This window comes from Perognathus longimembris, chromosome 14 (assembly GCF_023159225.1).
Source record: "Perognathus longimembris pacificus isolate PPM17 chromosome 14, ASM2315922v1, whole genome shotgun sequence".
In the NCBI taxonomy this organism is placed as follows: domain Eukaryota; kingdom Metazoa; phylum Chordata; class Mammalia; order Rodentia; family Heteromyidae; genus Perognathus; species Perognathus longimembris.
Genome location: NC_063174.1, coordinates 27,754,405 through 27,771,023, shown reverse-complemented (window position 1 = coordinate 27,771,023; position 16,619 = coordinate 27,754,405). Strand labels below are relative to the sequence as shown.

At 40.1% G+C, this 16,619-nt stretch overlaps 1 protein-coding gene across 5 annotated transcripts in view; it reads right to left on the bottom strand.

Annotated features, from left to right (window-relative positions):
• The window catches only part of Kiaa0586 (KIAA0586 ortholog), a 107,234-nt gene that overhangs the window by 59,290 nt on the left and 31,325 nt on the right, over nucleotides 1-16,619 (bottom strand). For all 5 annotated transcript variants that reach the window (XM_048361856.1, XM_048361858.1, XM_048361855.1 and 2 more), the window contains exons 9-13: nucleotides 9,398-9,521; nucleotides 7,982-8,114; nucleotides 7,145-7,365; nucleotides 6,450-6,522; nucleotides 4,366-4,593 (exon numbers count right to left, since the gene is read on the bottom strand). In XM_048361856.1, coding sequence (XP_048217813.1) covers nucleotides 4,366-4,593; nucleotides 6,450-6,522; nucleotides 7,145-7,365; nucleotides 7,982-8,114; nucleotides 9,398-9,521 — 779 coding nt within the window. The remainder of the gene's footprint in view (nucleotides 1-4,365; nucleotides 4,594-6,449; nucleotides 6,523-7,144; nucleotides 7,366-7,981; nucleotides 8,115-9,397; nucleotides 9,522-16,619) is intronic.

Sequence of the window (16,619 nt, the reverse complement as noted above, 5' to 3'; positions counted from 1 at the left end):
AGAAAACAGCCAGAAGTGGAGCTGTGGCTTAAGTGGCAGAGTGCTAGCTTTGAGCAAAAAGAAGCCAGGGATAGTGCTCGGGCCCTGAGGCCAAGCCCCAGGACTGGCAAAAAAAAAAAAAAAATCATCTACCTAAGACATATGAAAGTTTTTATAATAATGTTTAGACAGGTGTTATATATTTATCATTAAGTATAAGAAACTCAGCTAGGAGGGAGGTAGAAAAAAGGGGGACTGTTGCTCGAGGCCAACCAGGGCAAAAAGTTAGTGAGAAGCCATTTCAACAAAATTATGTGGGCATGGAGGTAAATGTCTATAATCCTAGTTACATGGGAGACATAGGTAGGAATATCAAGGTCCCAGGAAGGCCAGACCAGAAAATGAGACCCTATCTAAACAATAACCCAAAGCAAAAAGGGTTGTAAGCATGATTCATTTAAGCACAAGGTTCTAAGTTTACATCCTAGATTACAAAAAATAACAACAAAACGTAAGAACAATAAAAAAAATGCATTTAAACTGTAATCATAGCTACTTGGGATACAAGAGACTGAATCATTATAGTCTGAGTTCATTCCAGGCAAAAAGAAGTTCATGAGACTCCATCTCAACCAATGGTTGGGTGTGGTGGTGCCCACCTGTCATCCTCAATGACACAAGGAAGCACAGAAGGATCACAGCCCAGACCAGTCTGGGCAAAAAGTGAAACCCTACATTAAAAATAATTGTGGGAACCTTCGAACCCTATGGGGATTGTGACTGGCACAGGAGATTTGAGTACCAGTGGAAAATCCTAGTTGTGTGTTTTCGTGTTTGATCTTCTTCAGTAATCTTGTCAAGAGACAGAGTCCCTCTGTGATTCCTGGCATCCTAGGTCTGTTACAGAAACTGTTTACCTAAGTACTTGTGGATTTCTTCTTACCTACCTATTGGAAAGTGCACTTTTGTTTATCTCCCCTTAATTTCCTTAAGAATGCCAGGGCGCCAATCTGAATCTATAAAAGTGAAGATTAGGGGGGCTGGGGATATGGCCTAGTGGCAAGAGTGCCTGCCTCATATACATGAGGCCCTAGGTTCGATTCCCCAGCACCACATATACAGAAAATGGCCAGAAGTGGCGCTGTGGCTCAAGTGACAGAGTGCTAGCCTTGAGCAAAAAGAAGCCAGGGACAGTGCTCAGGCCCTGAGTCCAAGCCCCAGGACTGGCAAAAAAAAAAAAAAAGTGAAGATTAGGGCTGGGAACATGGCCTACTGGTAGAGTGCTTGCCTCGCATACATGAAGCCCTGGGTTCAATTCCCCAGCACCACACATATATAGAAAAAGCCAGAAGTGGCGCTGTGGCTTAAAAGCTAGAGTGCTATTCTTGAGCAAAAAGAAGCCAGGGACAGTGCTTAGGCCCTGAGTCTGAAGCACCAGAACTGGTAAAAAAAAAAAAAAAAAAAAAAGTGAAGATTAGGATCACCTCTTGGGCATAACCATGCTTGCCTGGTTAACTCATTCCTCATCTCATGATGGTATTGGATTATTACTTATTAAATATTAAAATTATTAAAATGATCTATATGACTTTGTTGGCCATGATGGGAGGGATAAACTGGGAAAGAGCAGAGAAGGGTGAGATGGTCCCAAAAGAAATGTACTCTTTAACCTGACTTATGTAATTGTAGCCTCTCTGTGCATCACTTTCACAATAACAATAAAAACATTAAAATTATTAAATATGAGCTATCATTATGTGGACATTTCTTCATCTTTCACCCCAGAATCTGCTGGTTGGAACTAGTAAATAACCAACACAAAAAGGGTTTGATAGAGTGACTCAAGTGGTGCAGTGCCTGTTTAGCATGTGCAAGCCCTGAGTTCAAACCTCAGTACAGCTAAAAAAAAAAAAAGGCCATTGACATCTTAACTATTTTATGAATTCCTGCTGCCACTTTCAACCATAACCTGAATGACACAGAAGAGTAGCATTAAGTAAGTGCTAAGAATTCAATTAGATGCTCTAATCTGCTCAAAAATGATGCATGCAAAAATAATGAGACCTTTTTAAATTGTTTTAAAAAGGGGATAACTGGGAATAACTGGGAGTAACTGGGGTGAATTTGATCACATGACATATACGTAAGAAAATATCATAATAAAACCCATACAATATATGCTAATAAAAATGTTCATCTTTTCATGCATCTACTGGCCATTCTTATTTCTTCTTTGGAAAAGTCTCTCTTTAAATCTTTAGCCCACTTATTGATGGGGTTGTTGTTTCTTTGAGGATTTGTTTTGGTGGGTTTAATTTTTTGAGCTCTAAGTATATTTTATATACGAGGCCCTTGTCTGGTGTAAAGATCTTCTCCTGTTTTGTGGGATTTCTACTTATCCTGCTAGCTATGTCCTTTGCCATGCAGAAACTCTTCAGTTTAATGCAATTCCATTTGTCCAGCCTTTCTTTGATTTGTTGTGTTTCTGGATCTTTACTTAGGAAGTTTCGACCTGTGCCAAGGAGCCCATGAAAGAAATGCAAATCAAAACAACATTGAGATTCTACATCACCCCAGTTAGAATGGCCATTATCAAGAAAACTAATAATAACAGGTGCTAGCAGGGATGTGGCCAAAAGGGAATGCTATTATACTGTTGATGGGAATGTAAACCTGTTCAACCACTCCAGAAAGCAGTATGGAGGTTCCTCAAAAAACTAAACATAGACCTTCCCTAAGACTCAGCAATCCCTCTTCTGGGCATTTACCCAAATGACCACAAAGCAGCCTGCACTAATGCCACCAGCACAACCATGTTCACTGCAGCATTATTTACCATAGCTGAAATATAGAACCAACCCAGATGCCCCTCAGTAGATGAATGGATCAAGAAAATGTGATATATATACACAATGGAATTCTCTGCTCCCATCAGAAAGAATAACATTGCTCCATTCATAAGAAAAGGGAAAGACAGAAAAAAATTATAGTAAGCTAAGTAAGCCAGACCTAAAGAAACCTAAGCTGCATGGTTTTTCTCACTTGAAATAACTAAAATATGTCTGTCAATCTAACTCAGTGGATAGTAAAGACAAATAATTACACTTGGACATGAATTAAACACCACTCTTAACATCACACAGTGAGAACAAAGGAAGATATTCTTAGGAGAGGATCATAATATGTGCATATGACTACATAAAATAATGCCTATCAAAATGAACTCCAAGAAATGGAAACAAGAGGTTCTTTAAATTGTACTGATTACAGTTATTTCTGTCTCCTTTCTTTCTTTGTTTTTCCCTTTGGTTTATTCCATGTTGTCAATGTTGGGTTTTTTTTATTTCTGTCTTTGTATTGTTTGTCTTATATATAAATTTATCCAATCTGGGGAAGGGAAATCACAGAAATAGTGGGACAAGGATGAGCTAATTCAACAGTGATACTCACTAGACACTATGTTGGAAAGGAACTTTACAACATGGAGGAAGGGGAATGTAGGGGGAAGTGGGAGAATATGAGGGAATGAGTAACACTGTTCAAAAAGATATGTAAGGGCTGGGAATATGGCTTAGTGGTACAGGGCTCTCCTAGCATGCATGAGGCTCTGGGTTCAATTCCTCAGTACTACATATACAAAAAAAGCCAGAAGTGGTGCTGTGGCTCAAGTGGTAGAGCAAAAGAAGCTCAGAGACAGTGCCTAGGCCCTGAGTTTAAGCCCCAGGACTGGCAAAAAAAAAAAAAAAAGAATGTACTCATTACTTATATAACTGTAACCCTCTATACATCACATTTACAGTAACATTTTGTAAATGTTCCCAAGTATCTAATACTGTGTGTTGCATTTACTAGGCACTAAATAGAAGTTTCTTAAATATAAGCAAACACATACACATAAATATGAACCATATTTTCCCTAAAAAATTTTAATTAGCACATATTTGTAATATAATGCTATATGCACATTTGTGAAACATACCATTAATCTTGATTACCTAGATAACAAAGTACCTGGATATCTCCAGATATATACTTACATTCTAGTTATACCAGTTACAACACTGTGATGCTAACTATGAAATCTAAAGCTGGGAGTACTAGTGTGGAGCCTGAAATCCTAGCTTGAGCCCAGAAATTTGGGGCTAGCCTGAGCAACACAGTGAGAATCTGTCTTAAGAAGAAACATGAGATCTCAAAAGGAAAGAAATTCAGTTTGCTACAGTGCTAGCCACATTATGTATCCAAAGCCTTAAATACCAGTGGCGTAAATAATTTACATTTGTATAGTCCCTTATGTTTTAAAAATACCTTCATATTCATTATCATTTGTATCTAAAAGGGAGTGACTGTTTATAATACAGTATGTCAGAAAACAAAGTATCTTACTTCTTTTCTCTCTTTCAGTAAGCTTGAAGCAGGCATGTTCCTCATAGGTGGGCTTCTAAAATACTCATCTACTTGTTTTTGAGAGTGCTTTCGTGGAATTACAGATTTGCTCAAAGTTCTGTCTTGTATGTTCATTTTAATATCTTTGTTCGCATACTGAGTAGTCTTGATCTTTTGATTCTTCTGATCAAACTTCTTTTGTTCACAATCTTTTCTTGAGAGTTCATCCTAAGGTAAACAAAATTAAAATTACTATGTCAGTGCTAGTGGCTCATAATGGTAATCCTAAGTACCACGAAACTGAGATCTAGATGATCTCGATTTAAGGCCAGCCCAGGTAGAGAGACTTCATCTCCAAAATAACCAGAAAAAAAGCAGGGCTGAAGCATGGCTCATGTGGTAAAACACTATCCTAGTCAGTATGAGGTACTGAGTTCAAATCCCACTATCATCAGAAAATTATTTTAGATCTATCCAAATAAAAATAATTCCATAGTAAAAAGTATTAAAATTTGGGCTGGGGATATGGCCTAGTGGCTAGAGTGCTTGCCTCCTATACATGAAGCCCTGGGTTTGATTCCTCAGCACCACATATACAGAAAACGGCCAGAAGTGGCGCTGTGGCTCAAGTGGCAGAGTGCTAGCCTTGAGCAAAAAGAAGCCAGGGACAGGGCTCAGGCCCTGAGTCCAAGCCCCAGGACTGGCCAAAAAAAAAAAAAAAGGGGGGGGGGGCTAGGGATATGGCCTAGTGGCAAGAGTGCTTGCCTTGAATACATGAAGCCCTAGGTTCGATTCCCCAGCACCACATATACAGAAAACAGCCAGAAGTGGTGCTGTGGCTCAAGTGGCCGAGTGCTAGCCTTGAGCAAAAAGAGGCCAGGGACAGTGCTCAGGCCCTAAGTCCAAGGCCCAGGACTGGCAAAAAAAAAGTATTAAAATTTATTTTTGCTGTTATAAATACACTTTAGCATTCTAAAATATTTTAAAATAAAAGATATTTTTCTTTGGAAGAACAAACGAGAAGCCAGGCAAATCCAGTATTGGATGGCTAAGGCAGGGGTTTCACAGAAAGACTGTCTCAAAAACACAGAAAAACACAAAAACTCAAACTAAATCCAATACTGAAAAGACTAGTGTTTTTACAGAACAGGAGGAAATGGAAATAGTATGTGAAAAACAGGAATATGAGAGTAACTCTTCATCATGAACTTTTTATACTTAGTATTTAAACCACATTAATTTAGTAACTTCAGAAAACTAAAATAAAAATGGTTTAAAAAAGCAAATAGTTAATATTAAAACAATTATCTGAATTAATTATTTGAACCTATTATTATACAGAATTCATCAATACAGAACATATTGCTAGTTGACAACTGAGGCCAGAACCTGACTCATAGGTCAACTTCTGGCTCATAGGTCAGCTTCTATTCAGGTGGAATCTTATCATGGCTAATATAAATTCTTTATCACTATATATTCACTTGTTTACTGCTGGGAAGCAAACTGTCACTTCCCCTTGCTACCATTGTGTGCCACCATATGCTAAATCAGGGGAAACACCCAGCACTTCAAGATAAAAGGATGTGCTGCTCTAATTCTGCTCCTCCAAAATAATAAAACTAAAAACTTCATATAATTGATCCCCTAATACATAACTCCCAAACTCTTGCAATGCTGAGGGGTAAAGATATGCCATATCCTTCATGGATGTGGGAGAAGGTGTTTTCCATCTGAAACTGTCTTCTGAACCTTGGAAATGGAATGTTGTTGTTTTCCTAAGTAATTTTGGTATGTTTACTTCAGCAAACCAATCTTTCTATATCTACTATCTTGAAACATAGGTAAATGCTTTAATAAGTTTTCTTTCAAATTACTCATAATTTAGTCAGCCAGGTAAGAACCATTGACATGACTTTATTATTAAATAGTGTTATACTCATTACAGAGTGATAATGAAATGAAGAATATACTATATAGATTTAATGGAAGAAATATTTAGAGAACAAATACAAGACTTAGAAATTGAAATCACTGTTACATTCTGAGAATTCACTTCATTTCTAGGTTTTTCCAAGACATACCTGAATTTCTGCAGAAATGGTTTTAATCCATTCATCTACTTTCTTTTTGATCCTAACTTTCTCTGACATCTCTCTACAAAAGAGAAAAAGGGCTTTTCTTAAATTAGTTTTAATTCCCTGAGAACAGGACCTGGATTACATATATCTTATGTGTTTTAAACCAACTGTGTAGGCCAATATGCTTCATCTTAAAATGAAAAAAAGGGCTGGGAACGTGGCTTAGTGGTAGAGTGCTTGCCTACCAGACATGAAGCCCTGGGTTCGAGTCCTCAGCACCACATACACAGAAAAGGCCAGAAGTGGCGCTGTGGCTCAAGTGGTAGAGTGCTAGCCTTGAACAAAAAGAAGCCAGGGGCAGTGCTCAGGTCCTGAGTTCAAGCCCCAGGACTGACAAAAAACAAAACAAAACAAAACAAAACGAAAAAAAAATAAACCCAGTGGTATTAGTTTTCATCAAATATTTGAAGGAAAACTTAAAAAGAACTACAGACATGCCACAATAAGAAAAACAAAAAGTAATGGAAAAAATATCATATATGTATCCAATTTCCAACTACCACAGTCCACATCTTCCAAGGCAATAACTTTTTCTGAATATTAAAACAGTAAGCAAAGTGAAGTGCTCAGGAAAAAACTAAGGAAGTAGAACTAGTAGCTTCATATCTACCCTTGGGATGCCACCAATGGTGTCCTACCTGTTGGTGGATAAAGAATTGATAAATGAATACATAGCAGCTCCATCCTTTGCACGAATAATAGCTTCCAAATTTTCTTCGAGTACTTTCTTATTGTTTTGTACTCCTCTCAAAATCTTCTCAGCATCTTTCAATATAGATCTTGTTGCATTGGTTGTTTGAAGCTTAACAGAATTGTGTGGAAGATCAGCTAATCTCAGTGGAATTGGAGATTCTTTTGGCTTGAAAGAAAAAAATGGTAAAAGAAAAAAAAGGCTATTAAACTCATATTGATTATTTTAATTTAAGTAAGGCCTATTACCATGGTTGGAGTAATAAAGAAAGTTAATCTAATCTTTTTGTTATGCCAATATAATTCCAAAGACTACATTTGTTTAATTTTTGACAATTATTTCTCTCCCAATTCGAGTATTAATTTGAGTGTTAAGTACAACAAAGGTAGGAAATCTACAGCAATGGATCACAGGCTGCTAGGCAGTCAAGTCACAATAAAATCTCTATTTTGAACGATGCTAAAACAAAGTAAGAGCAAGTTGGCTCTATGTAGGTGTGGCAAACATATGGACTGGCTCAACAGGGGCCATTCACAGCTCACTTTCTGCTTCTCTCTTGTTAGAATATGGAAAACCAGAGATGGCCATGTGCTTCAGTCCTAATTAAGGAGGGGTGGTAGGTGAATAGAAATAATTTGGTTAAGGGTTCTAAAATTTTTCTGTCTAAAAATTTTTTAGACTTGGCTGACATATCTTTTCCATATCTTTTCTGACCTGAAAACTTCTTATTCCTTCATTATTTTTATCTTACTAACCATCCATTTTAATTCCATTCCCACTTTACCTGGAATTTGCCGTTTGTTTCTTTCTTTTTTTGGCCAAGATTATGAAAAACATCATTATACTTCTGCGTAGTCACTTTAGCTATTCCTAGCTCTTCACAGGAGGAAAATCTTTGAGAAGGTAGAGTTTCAACACTATAGAAAGGTAGGAAAAAAATTCCAAAGTTGTTGAAAACCCAAGCAACAATTTATTACATGAGTTGTTGAAATATTTTTGAGTGTAATATTACTAAATGTATCCTACTAAAATTGGGTCAGTGAGCTCAGTAAGGAATCTAACAGATTTCAAACACCGGCAGTTGTTTATCCTTTCAGCCACCTGAGTTAGTGATGCCAGTTGAGGCAAAGAAGATTATGGCCAATAGATTTTAAAAAACTGGTAAATTACACCATGTTCCTAGCAATCCAGCAGGTCATGCACAGGACTACGTGCATCCTTAGAGAAGTCTAAATCAGTGAGATCTGCTGACCTCCAGGCTCTGTCCAAGAAAGAAATGAAGGGTGGTACAAATGTACAAACTGACCCAATATAAACAGCCCTGGTTTCCACCCTCCCCAAACACACACAAATCCACAGGCAAAGGGCACTTAGTTCAAGGTAAGAAAATCTCCAATCACAGCAGACTAAGCTAACAAAGTAACAGACTTCAGTAAGCACATGTGACAACCAGGTTTTACAGAACTGGTCCAGGAAACTACTAAACCAGCAGCCAGAAAAACAGTAGTAATCAGCAAACAACAACCTCTGATAGGTGAAAGAATCTGACTTCTAGTGTACCCTCTTCATACTGTTTAAAATATTCAGTTTTTAACAATGATACACACAAAGGAATATCAAAAGACAATACAAAACAAATAAAGCACAGTCAATAGAAACTTCTTGAGAAATCTTAGATATTAAAGATGGCACGATGCTATTGTTAAAGAAACCAGTTCAAATAAAAAAGGAAAAGATATATTAATATCAAAAACTCTAAATAAATAAGGATTTTTTTTAAGCAATAATATAATTAAACTCCTAAAGAAATCTTAGAAATGTGAGCCAAGGGCCAGGGTATTAAGTAGCTCATGTCTTAATTTCAGCTATTTAGAAGCAGAGAACAAAAGGATAGCAGTTTAAAGTCAGCCTGGGTAAAAAGCAGTGGTGCTTTATGCCTGTAATCCTAGTTACGCAAGAGGTATAAGTAAGATGATCAAGCCAGCCCAAGCCAAAAAAAAAAAAAGCAAGAAACCTTATGTGAAAAATATCTAAAGCACAAACGGTTGGGAATGTGGTCTTAATGGAAGAGCTCTGTCTTAGCAAATACAACGCATACACCTCACCCCCCACCTCCAAAATAAGAAAAAAAGTGAAAAATGAAAGAAATTTAAACAAAACTCTTTCTAGTTTAGGCTTCATTTTAATCACCTGTTTTTACCTGTCTCTTTTTTCAGGATTCCATCCCAAATTTGACCTACTTAATGAAGACTTTTCTGTTGACTCACTTTTTCTTGTCCAAAAATCATTATTATTCAATATTTGTTCTAATAATCTTCCATGTCCTGCAACAAAAAACATAGCATTTACTGCCTTCATTTAACATCTTACATTTATTTATACTCTGGACTAATTTTTTTTTAAGATGATCATCTCTTCAACTCACAAGACAACTGCTATTGTTTGTGTTTCCGACACTTCATGTGTTAGAATTTAATTCTCAGTCACCTGTTAGCAGTATGGAAGATGGGACTTTCAGGAGGTGACAAGGTAATGAAGCTAATCCAGCCATGGATTAATGGGCTATCAAGGAGTGATCTGCTTATAAAACCAAGCTGTCTCTGGCTGGCTTGCTTTCTCCCCACATAAGTACCTACATCACGCCATGACCCAGCAGGAAGGGGGTTAGATATCATCACCATGCTATCGCACTTCGACAATCATGAGCTAAATGAACTTTCCTTAGAAAGTAGGCAGCCTATGGGATTCAATTATAGCATCTGAAAACAGATTCAGGGGGGAGGAGAAGATGGCGCCATCACAACAGGGAGGCACCACAACTCGCTCCAACCAAATAGTGAGCTAGGAACTCCAACACTCAATGCCCCATCAAAAGACCAGCAAACCCAACAACCAGAACAAATAGAGAAGCACAGGAAACAAAACAAAACAAAACAAAACAAACAAAGAAAAGGCTATAACCTGCACGGAGCCGGAAAATCTCTGGGGTACCCACCCCACTCTGGCCCAATCAGGGCTAGGCTGGGAGAGTGGCGCCGGCACAGGGTCGCAGGCTGTCAGCGACCACAGAAGCAACAGCAGAAAAGTCCCAAAGCAAGTGCAGAGACCAGACAGCAGGAACTCCATGGGCCCCAGACTGTGCGCAGACTGGACCGAGACAGACTGCAGCGTGGGACCCAAGGGCCGGGACCGAACAGCCGGGACCAGACAACAACAGCAGGGGAACTGGGCACTGCGGACAGGGAGAGCCAAGACCGCAGCAGCCAAACGATGGAACACCACACCCCAGCCCGGAAAAGCTCACAGCAGCACAGGACACACACACAATCCAGGACCAGTAAGTTCCCCATTGCTCCCCCTGCCCCAAAGGGAGATCAGATCTGGCAGAGACCCAAAACCTGATGTAGAGCTCATCACAAAAAGATAAAGAAGCTAGAGCTCCCTCCCTCCTCCTCCCTGCCCCAAGGGAACATAAGAGCCCCATTTCAGGCAGCTCTAGGACCCTACAGCTCCTGGGAGGACACAGGAGCTAGCAGAGGCAAAGCAGCGTGGAACAAAGTGCCCGGGAGACATCTTAAGCCAGCATTCCCCAAAACCCCAGCTGGGGAGCTTGAATCTGTCCACACCAGCCCCCCAGCAGGGACCCGGGAATGGTAGATATTTGAACGCCACCTGAGGTGCCCTGGTCTGTGCAGACTTTTTGAACAACAGTCACAGGCTTGCTGGTGTGCAACACCAGCCCAGCAGGGACACCTGGGCCCGAGCACACGCCCCTCTTTCACAGCGGAAGCATAGAGAATACGTGGGCACCAACCCACGCCCAGACACTTGAACCTGCTGGGTATCACACATACGGCCCCCACAGTAGATTCGTGAGAGGGCACAAGCATTCTCCAACAATCCCGGGCAGCGCGCCCCCCAAAAGAAGCACAAGAGCTCACACGCACATGCCCCCCAGAGGGCCAGAGTGGGTCAGCATGCTAACCCTCCAGCAAGAGGGTCTCGCATCCCCCGCCCCCACGGGAGCGCACAAGGGGGCAAGCAACTCATTAGCAACGCCCATTCTGATAGGCGCACTCCTCACAGGTGGGCGGCCCCCCCAGCAGCAATGCTCGCTCTGATAGGCGCACTCCCCACAAGTGAGTGGGCCACCCTTCAACAGCAACACCTGCTCTCACAGGAACACTCCGCACAGGTGGGCGAGCCACCCCTCAGTGGCAATACTCAATCTGAGAGGTGAGCTCTCTTGACCCACAGCAACTAGTGGGGAAAGAATCAAAGAAGAGAAAAGCCTCCACGCCACGCTGAATCAGCGACCCGCGAACCCCCCAACAGGGGTCCACAAGGGTTAGCACAATACAGCGGCAGAGCACAGTCATGGAGAGAAAGACACAGAACCTACCTACCCCTAACTGCAGTGAGGAGAACCGCCTCAGCAACAACCGAGACGGTGATGCTCACCCATAGGACAGTAAGGTTCAACAGCTGAACTCAAACCCGGAGCCAGGATACAAACAAGTCCCCGCTGACGGACCAGCCGGAACCAGCACAAAGCCAATCCAAGGCCGCCACCTACAGACCCCTGAAAGTGCAAAAACTCCAGATGCGTATAACACATATTCAATAGAATTCATATTCAACAGAATTATTACAGAGAACATCCCCAATCTCATAAGGGAAAACCTCACCCAAGTAACAGAAGCATATTGGTCACCTGGAAGACGAGACCCTAGAAAATCCTCCCCTAGGCACATAATGATCAAGACCTCAGATCTCAAGAATAAGGAGCAAATTTTGAACGCAGCCAAAATGAAGAAAGAACTACATTACAATGGAAATAATATCAGAATCACGGCAGACCTCTCCACACAAACTTACAACGCACGAAGAGCCTGGAAAAACACAATCCAAGTCCTCCAGGCCAACAACTCCCAACCCACAATTAGATACCCAGCAAAATTAGAATTGACCTTTGAGGGAAAAACCAGATTTTTCCATAGCAAAGAGGAACTAAAGTATTGTGTGAATAAAAAACCAGCCTTACAGCAAATTCTAAGACGGGAACCCCACCCAAAAGAAAACGTACAGGACCCCCACACAGAAACAGAAAGAAACTACAATAGCCAGAGCCCAACAGGAAGAGCAGCTCAATAAAGACAAGAAATAAGGGAGAGGAAACACAGCATCACAGGAAAATGGAAGGGAAAAAGCCCACACTTATCCATGATCTCTTTGAATATAAATGGTATAAATTCTCCGATAAAGAGGAGCAGACTGACAGAGTGGATCCATAACAAAAAATTGCTATCTGTTGTCTTCAAGAGACCTATCTTACAGTAAGGGACAAAAACAGGCTCCGATGAAAGGATGGAGAAGATCTTCCAAGCAAATGGACCTACCAAAACGGCAGGGGTAGCCATCCTGATTTCAGACAAGCTAGACATCTCATTAAAATCAGTTCTAAAAGATAAAGAAGGGCACTACATTTTAATACAAGGAAAAATCCAGAATCAAGATATCACGGTGATATATTTATACCCACCGAACAAAAGAGGCCCTAAATATGTCAAACAAACTCTTTCAGAACTACAGAACAAGATAGACCCAAATACAATCATAGTGGGAGACTTTAATACTCCACTCTCTCCAAGAGATGGATCCAACACACAGAGATTAGCAAGGGAGCCGAAGACCTAAGTAACACCATATCCACACGGATCTGACAGAACTGTACAGAGTTTTTTACCCTACAGAGACTCAATACACATTCTTCTCAGCAGCCCATGGCACATACTCCAAAGTAAGATGATGTCATAGTCCACACAAAGAACCTCAGCAAAACCTAGAGTATTGACGTTATCCCACGTATTTTATTTGATCACAATGGAATCAAGGTAACCCTCAATAACAAAGAATACCACAGAGACTACAAAAATACTTGGAAGCTAAACCCTTCACTGTTACCTAACACTTGGGTCACAGAGCAAATTAAGGACGAAATTAACAAATTCATAAGCCACAATGACAATGAAAATACATCACAAAGAAACCTATGGGACACAGGTAAGGCAGTGCTGAGAGGCAAGATCATTGCCCTCAGAGCACACATTAAAAGAATGGAATCAGAACAGGTAAATAACCTCATGATGCACCTAAAACGTCTGAAGAAACAAGAAAAAACTGAATCTAAAACGACAAGGAGGAGAGAGATCACAAAGATTAAAGAAGAGATAAATCTGATTGAGAATAGAAAGACCATTCAACAAATAAAACTAAAAGCTGGTTCTTTCAGAAAATAAATAAAATTAACAGACCCCTTGCAAGACTTACAAAAAAAAAAGAGACTCATATCCATAAAATCAGGGACTCCACCGGAATAATTACAACAAATACAAACGATATTCAAACAATCATGAGGAACTATTTCCAGAACCTCTACTCACTAAAAAACAATAATTTTACAGAAATGGATCAATTCTTAGAGAAGTATAAACTGCCCAAACTGAATCAAGAAGAAATAAATCAACTAAATAAACCAATAACTTACAGCGAGATACAGGAGGTAATCAAGAGCCTCCCAACAAAGAAAAGCCCAGGTCCAGATGGATTCACCAATGAATTCTATAAAACCTTCAGTGAGGAGCTAATACCAGTACTCCTCAAACTCTTGCAGGAAATAGAAACAGAGGGAGAAATCCCAAACTCATTCTATGAAGTTAATATTATACTCATCCCCAAACCAGGCAAAGACCCCACAAAAAAAGAGAATTACAGACCAATATCACTCATGAAAACAGATGCAAAGCTGCTCAACAAAATATTAGCTAATAGGATCCAAAAACTGATCACGAAAATTATACATCATGGTCAAGCAGGCTCCATCCCACATACACAAGGATTGTTCAACATCCGCAAATCAATAAATGTAATTCACCACATCAACAGAGCTAAGACCAAGAACCACATAATCATCTCAGCCAATGCCCAAAAAGCTTTTGACAAAAATACAACACCCATACATGTTAAAAGCCCTAGAGAGAACAGGAATAGAGGGAACATTCTTTAAAACAATAAAAGCCATATACAACAGACCAACTGCTAATATAATATTAAATGGGAAGAAACTAAAACCATTTCCCCTAAGCTCAGGAACAAGACAAGGATGCCCACTCTCCCCACTTCTATTCAACACAGTGTTGGAATCCCTAGCCATAGCAATAAGGCAAGAGGAGGGCATCAAAGGGATCCGCATTGGCAAAGAAGAAATCAAACTATCCCTATTTGCAGATGACATGATCTTATATCTGAAGGACCCAAAAAACTCAGTCCCCAAACTCCTAGAACTAATCAACCATTTTGGCAAAGTAGCAGGATACAAAATCAACCCACAAAAATCAGTAGCTTTTCTGTAGACCAGCAATGTACAAGCAGAAAAGGGAATTATGGAAATAATACCATTTACAATGGCTAAAAAAAGAAAAAATTACCTAGGGATTAACCTAACTAAAGACGTAAATGACCTATTTAATGAGAACTATAAAAATCTAAAAAGGGAAATCAAAGAGGACACCAGGAGATAGAAAGACCTCCCATACTCATGGGTAGGCAGAATCAATATAGTGAAAATGGCCATATTGCCCAAAATGTTACACAAATTCAATGCAATCTCCATCAAGGTCCCAGCTACATTCTTCACTGAAATAGAGAAAGCAACCCAATTCTAGGCAAAAGAAGCAACCCAGGAGGTATCACAATACCAGATTTCAAGCTCTATTAGAGAGCCATCATAACAAAAACAGCCTGGTATTGATATAAAAACAGATCTGAAAGGGCTGGGAATATGGCCTAGTGGCAAGAGTGCTTGCCTCATATACATGAGGCCCTGGGTTCGATTCCCCAGCACCACATACGCAAACAATGGCCAGAAGTGGCGCTATGGCTCAAGTGGCAGAGTGCTAGCCTTGAGCAAAAAAGAAGCCAGGGACAGTGATCAGGCCTTGAGTTCAAGGCCCAGGACTGGCCAAAAAAACAAAACAAACAAAAACAGACCTGAAGACCAATGGAATAGAATAGAAGACCCAGAAATAAAGCCGCATTCTTACAGCTGATATTCGACAAAGGAGTTAAAGACATACAATGGAAAAAACATAGCATCTTCAACTACTGGTGCTGGGAAAACTGGGCAGCCACATGTAGAAAACTCAAAGTAGACCCTAGCCTATCACCATGCACCAAGATCAACTCAAAATGGACCTCAACATCAGACCTGAATACTTGAAACTACTGAAGGACCGAGCAGAAAAGACGCTAGAACTTATATAGGCACAGAAAGGAACTTCCTGAATATAGTCCCAGGGGCACAACAGATAGGGGAGAGTCTTGACAAATGGGACTACTACAAAATAAAAAGTTTCTGCAGAGCTAAAGACATAGCCACCAAACTAGAAAGACAGCCAACCAACACAGAAACAGACAAAGGCCTAATATCCATCATCTACAGAGAACTCAAAAAACTAACCCCCTCCAAACCCAGTAAACCAATTATTAAATGGGCAAAGGAGCTAAAGAGAGACTTCACAAGAGAAGAGATAAAAATGGCAAAGAAACATATGAGGAAATGTTCAACATCCCTGGCAGTAAAGGAAATGCAAATAAAAACAACCTCACTCCAGTTAGAATGGGCTATACTCTGAACTCAGGCAACAACAAATGCTGGAAGGGATGTGGGGAAAGAGGAACCTTCTCCACTGTTGGTGGGAGTGCAAATTAGTACAACCATGTTGGAGAAAAGTATGGGGGTTCCTCAAAAAGCTCAGCATAGACATACCTTATGACCCAGACATACCACTTCTAGGCATCTATCCTGAACAACAGGTCTCGGAATATCAAAAAGACATCTGCACATCCATGTTTATCGCTGCACAATTCACAACAGCCAAAATATGGAAATAACCCAGATGCCCCTCTACAGATAAATTGATACAAAAAATGTGGTACCTATACACAATGGGATACTACATAGCGATTAGAAATTATAAAATATTGGTATTCGCAGGGAAATGGTCAGAACTTGAACAAATAATGTTGAGCAAGACAAGCCTAGAACACAGAGAACCAAGGGGCATGGTCTCCTTGATATATGACTGTTAGGGTGGGGGTGGGGGACAGTAGAGACCAGGTCTGTGAAACAAAAAACCTTCTTGTCAAATGGTATTTCCACAGGTTTGGGTCAGCGACCTTACATTATGTAGCTAAAACCAAACAACTACTAAACATAAAAAGGTCTAAAATAGACCTCTAAGTAGATCACAATTGCTCATCAGCTATGTATATATGATCATATAAGACAAGGATAAGCCAACTCTATTGTTGACATGATATTTAAAGTTCTAGGTGAATTTCCTTTGGCGTACACCACGTGG